The sequence below is a fragment of the Gekko japonicus genome, unplaced genomic scaffold (assembly GCF_001447785.1).
Source record: "Gekko japonicus isolate JY-2015 unplaced genomic scaffold, Gekko_japonicus_V1.1 scaffold960, whole genome shotgun sequence".
Lineage (NCBI taxonomy): Eukaryota > Metazoa > Chordata > Lepidosauria > Squamata > Gekkonidae > Gekko > Gekko japonicus.
Window position 1 is genome coordinate 226,959 of NW_015160866.1, and position 6,000 is coordinate 232,958.

A 6,000-nucleotide genomic window follows, 5' to 3' on the forward strand; every position below is an offset into this window, starting at 1 on the left:
TGATCTCTGACATAACACTGCACCCCAAGAAAAGGATTCTGTCAGTTAACGCCATGTTTTAGTGAAGCAAAATGTTACTTTAAAAAATCTCAGTTTACTACTCTTTAACAACTGAATATAATTGAATATGTAATGGTAATTTGGAATGGTAGATTTAAATGCAATTCTCTGTTCTGGGGACAAGAAAAATACACAGCCAAGATTCTGATAAGTTTGCCTCCATGCTAGAAAGGAGATGGATGCATTCTAAAGACTGGATTCTCACAATTTAGGGTACATCAATCTCGAGTTCTGACATGTTTATTACCTATGTTGTTCCCCGCCCCCCCGCCCCCGCAGCTGAACCCAAACAGATGATAACCAGAAACCAAGCTTGTCGTTCTTTTTAGCTTTTAAAAAATATCTCCATTATTATTATGTATTGGGACTGAAACATTGCAGGATGGTGCTGCCAGAGACAGGGTGAGCTTGGAGCGGAATAAAAATAGACCAACAGGATTCTGGCAGTAACCAATTAAGATGTGAAGTTATGTAAATAGCCTATCGTTGGGAGTGGGGTATGTTGGGGTGTGGCCATTGCATGCAATATAACCGAGCTGAGGCTCTGGTCTACAGTCTTGTTCTTGCTGAAATCACTGAATAAAGTAGAGCTGATCACTAGACTTGGAGTCTGTTCATCCATGGAACCCACCATTTAACAACTATTTTGCATGCTACTTTAACAAGCCACCCTATCTATATATGCAACTATGTTCTGTAACTCCATTTCATCATCTGACAAAGTGTGCGTGCACACGAAAGCTCACACCTTGAATAAAACATGTTTGGTCTTAAAGGTGCCACTGGACTCTAAGGAAGTCTGGATGTGATCTATGCAACCAGGGGTTACTCTAGGTGAACTCTGAAGGTGGAACTAGATGTTGTAAGAAATTCCCTTAACCCCTCAGCCAACAGGTCCAAATACTTGCTAATACCATTTAAGATGACAATGCCCTCTACAAAAATCATCAAAAAGTTATACCCAAAAAACCCACCAAAAGTAATCATACAGCAGAAGAATAATCCAATTGCACGTGACATCTATAAATGTTTTATAAAACAGTCACTTTTTATCAGGGCTCTTTTTGTAGAGTTCCAACAGGAACTCATTAGCATAATATGCCACACCCAACAGCAGGAACTCATTAGGATTGGCTACATTAGGGGTGTGTGGCCTAACATGCAAAGGAGTTCCTGCTACAAAAAAGCCTTGGGTTTTGACAACAAACAAGGTAAACAGAATAAGAAGCAAAAGGTGGGTGTGGCTGGATAACCACACTTCTGGTAACATGGGGGTGCAGCCTAATGTGCTAATGAGCTGTGCTGTCAGGGGTGTGGCCCAATATGCTAATGAGTTCCTGCTGTTGGGTGTGACCTATTATGCTAATGAGTTCCTGCTGGGCGAGGCCAACTTGGGAGCCAGCCGGAACGCCGTTCCTGTGTGTTCCTGCCCAAAAATAGCCCTGCTTTTTATCATGAATGCTAGACTGTCTCTCTCTTTTTGCTGTTCTTGCATTGCTGGTTAAAAACTGTCACACAGGGGTGGGGGAGTAAGCATATTGTGTGGGCCACCATCCAAGACTCTCTATCTTTCCAACTGCCTTGTACTTTATCAAGTAATTGCCAAACCCCTGGGCTCCAAAAAAATTTTGTACATTTACATGCCCTACCTTAAAGATGTACATGACATATCCAGCCATTTTGATTGCTAAAGTCATGATCCATTGGAGCCAGGATTTTTTTCTGCCCAATCACATACCAATTTTTTATAAATTCAAGTCAATTTCAGCAAACAAAGATGTGCTTGTTCTCTGAACACTTTGTGGAATGCATGTCAGACAGGCACAAAATCAGCATATAATACTCTTGAAGATCATCTTCAGGGGCAGCACAGCTTGTCTCAATGCACAGTGGAGAATTAAACTGGGTAAATCTATTTCTCTTCACAAGCCTGTTAGATAGGATAGTCTGAAAGAGAAGAGTGTTATTGGCCCAAGATCGTCTATCATGAAGCTTTGCTCCTGGTTTCACAGATCCTAGTCTGACATTCTAACTGCTACAGCACACTGGCTCATAGATCAATCTTCTTAGTTTCTAATTTCTGCTGCATTGCTAGTGCTGCCCTGGTTCCTTGTCAGGTCTATGTTTCAGTAAACTTACTGAGGCAGAAATGACAAAGAGATCTGAGGCATGTTAAAGACAAACCAAGTCACTGCAGCATGAACAGCAGTTAAAGGCAAGAATCTATTACCATGGTGAGACTGAGAGAAGGAAAAAGATCTTGGGGTCGTAGTGGATAGCTCAATGAAAGTGTCAACCCAGTGTGCTGTGGCAGTGAAAAAGGCAAACTCTATGTTAGGGTTTATTAGGAAAGGGACTGAGAATAAAACGGCTGATACTGTAATATCCCTGTACAGCTCCATGGTGTGGCCTCATTTACAATACTGTGTACAGTTCTGTTCACTGTTATGTCCAAAAGGACACTGCAGAGCTGGAAAAAGTATAGAGGAGGGAAAGCAAGATGATTAGGGGGTTGGAGCAACTTCCCTATGAGGAAAGGCTGAAGAGTCTTCTGGGACTTTTCAGTTTAGAAAAGAGATGACTAAGGGGGAACATGATAGAGGTTTATAAAATTATGCATGCGGTGCAGAGAGTTGACAACAAGAACTTTTTCTCCCTCTACCAAAATACTAGAACTCGAGGGTATCCAATGAAGCTGGTGGGCAGTAAGTTCAGGAGGACAAAAGGAAATACACAGAGACTGATTAAAATGTGGAATTGGCTACCAGAGGATGTAGCGATGGCCACAGGAATAAACAGCTTTAAAAGGGGATTTGATAGATTCATGGAGAATAAGTCTATCAGTGGCTACTAGCCATGGTGACTGCGGGGAACCTCCACAGTCAGAGGCACTAAGCCAGGGGTGTCAAACATATGGCCCAAGGGCCAGAACCAGATGTCCAGGACTCTTACTTGGCCCATGAGCAACTGGTGCAAAGAAGGGAAGGCAGGAGGCTGCTGGGGGGGGTGAGCGGGTGCAGGCAGTGAGGTTTGTGTGTGGTCGAAGCTGACAAAAAATAGAAAGGAAATGGCTAGGGGTGGGCGGAATATAAATATGAAAAATAAATAAATAAATAAATAAAATAAAGATGCTGAGGTAAAATAGTGTGGGGAGGAATGAAAGCAAAGTTGGAGAAAGAGGAGGCATAGTGTTTTTTTCTCTCCCGCCCCCTCCATCGCAACTCAGTGAGTATTGGTGAAGCCATTACATGGGGGGTGGAGCCAAGCAGCCAGCACTGCCACCGCTGCACTAACCAGCTGCACCTTTTTCAAATGGCGACCATGAGGGGGGTTGGTGTAAGCAGGCGTGCAGAGTGGCAGCTTGCCAATGAAGGGATTGGGTCAGTGGGGAAGAGAGGAGGAGGAGGGCTGGCACATAGATTGGGAGGCAACTGAGCTGTCTTGTGTGTACTGTTCTGAGGGGAAAGACTCCTCGGCCTCGGAAGAGAATGGAAATGCAAAGGGGAAAAGGGCTCCCAATGTCACCGCTGCATGTCTGAACAGTCACAGAGCCAGAAGGCAGAGTGAATGTTGAGGAGGATGGGGGGAGAACAACCTCCCTTCTCCCCTCCACCTGTTCTCAGCCCATAAGAGAAAAGGGGTCATGGGAGGACAAAAAACGCACCTTACAGGTAGGTTGTTATTGTGGTTGGAGATGGGGTGGTGGAGGGGGGAGTCTGGTGTGCCTCCTCGATATCCTCAGTGGTGGTAGGACGGGGGAAGAGAGGAAAATATGAGCAAGAGACAGATTGTAGCTGTGCTTAACTGCTGACGCTGGGTGAATGGGGCATGTGCTGAAAAACTACCTTATTTACTTGCAAGGACGATGACTCATCTCCTAAAAGTACTATATATACAAAAAGTAATAAATTTGTATGGAAATGTAAGGAACTTCCCCTTTTATGGTATCCCTTGGGGAAAAACTAGTCACATATGATTAAATACATTTATTGAGGCTTTTGTGGGTTCCCCAGTAAATCAATGGCTTTCACTGCCAGGAATCAATGGCTTTTGTTTGTGTTTTAAGTAAAAAATAATATTGTTAGTTGGGTTTGCCTATGTCCTTTATAAAGTTTATATCTTCAGTACCTGGCATTACATTTTATGGCACAATGGGCCCGTCTGACAAAGTGACATTTATGTCCGATTCTGCCCTTGTAACAAATGAGTTTGATACCTTTGCTAAGCCTCTGAATCCCAAAGTCAGAAGGCAATATCAGGGGGAAGCTTTGGCCTCTATGCCCTGTTGTAAGCTGTCCAGAAGAACTGGTTGACCACTGTGTGAGAGAGGATGCTGGACTAGAAGGACTATTGGTCTGGTCCAGCAGGGTTCTTCTTATGTTCTTCTGGATATTTTCATTTTATATTCTTTCATTTGGTTCTCCGTTCTGAAAACCTTCTGAAGAAATTCTCAGATAATGGCTTTTGCCATCTTAATTGCTTATATTACTTACCACATTTGGAATAGCTAAATGCACTTCAGCTTTTAGAAATGAAACAACATCTTCTTGCTTAATAGCCGCGTGAGGCAGGTAAGACGGCCGCCCAAATGTGCTAGAGCTGCAATATAAATAGGAATTAAAATACAAATATGCCACTGTAAAATGTATTAAAATAAAATGAAAGTGTGACTCGATCAGGCATTTTAATTCCTTTGTGCATACAGAGTCAGAGGAAAGTAGTAGTAGGAGCCACAGCCTTCATTGCATGGGAGACTTGCTTAGGGCTCAGCCAGACCAGAACAACATACTTGGTCTCTTTTCCCCAGCCCCTTGTGAAAGTGACCATGAATGGAATAAAAGTCTTATAGTGAAGGGAAATGAAGACTTTTATTTCATTAATGGTCACTGGCAAAATCCAATTTAAAAGTGCATTGAAAGTGGATTGAAAATGGATTGTTTACTGTGTGTGATCACAGCCAAAGTATGTCTTCAAATGAAGGGAAATGCCCTGACCTAGATAGCCCAAGCTAGCCCGATCTCATCAGATCTTGGAAACTAAGCAGAGTCAGCCCTGGCTAGTATTTGGATGGGAGACCTCAAACGAATACCAGAGTCATGCCATGAAGGCATGCAATAACAAGAACACCATGTGAAGTGGCTATTGAGCATATTAGTGAGAATGACTCCTTTAATTTTTTTTAAAATCAGCTGTAAAAATATCTTTCCAGCTAAATGAACTTTTTGAAACCTCTGCTTTGTGTGACTATTTACAGACACTGCTCAAATGCTAGAATAATGTATTAGAGTGGACAAGAACAATATCCAGGAAACATAAATGATATACATAAACAATAACCCCAAATATTTAACAATTATAGAGCAAGAAGAACAAATATATAACAATTAGAGAGCAAGAAGATACGGGCAACCGGTTAAGAATTCCATTTCAAAAATAATCATCAAGTCTGGAGGAAGTTAATAATCCAGAAACTCCCTTGGTGAAATGAGTTGCACAATGGCAGAAAATGTCTAAAATGTAATTTAAATGAGACATACACTTTTGATCAGTAATATTCCACCTCTATACAAGACTTTGCACATAATAGTTCCATAATGTCTCAGCAATGTATTAACAGAGGTTATCCTGAGAGGACTGTGCATTTGGCACGGAATCTTATTTCAGATGTTTTCAATGTTATGAAGTAACCTGATGTATATTGGCTTTTAATGCAAGTTATTCTAGCAGACTTGGTAAGTCATGATCATATAGACTTCATTACTGATCAAACATGTATAAGCCGCCTTGTGTTTCATAAAGGGTGGGATATAAAAGTAATAAACGAATATACCTCGCAACAAATATTCTTCTTTTAAGAGCATCCAAAGACAATCGAGTGGCTTTCTGCAGGCTATCCAACAACTGATGGCTAAAATATGCAACGACCTCTTTGCATTCCTG

The 6,000-nt window shown here is 41.8% G+C and overlaps 1 protein-coding gene across 1 annotated transcript in view; it reads right to left on the bottom strand.

The window, feature by feature from the left end:
- DNAH8 (dynein, axonemal, heavy chain 8) overlaps window positions 1–6,000 on the bottom strand; it is a 262,658-nt gene that overhangs the window by 196,026 nt on the left and 60,632 nt on the right. The window contains exons 24-25 of the mRNA XM_015422004.1: window positions 5,891–5,997; window positions 4,554–4,653 (exon numbers count right to left, since the gene is read on the bottom strand). Of these exons, the coding sequence (XP_015277490.1) occupies window positions 4,554–4,653; window positions 5,891–5,997 (207 nt within the window). The remainder of the gene's footprint in view (window positions 1–4,553; window positions 4,654–5,890; window positions 5,998–6,000) is intronic.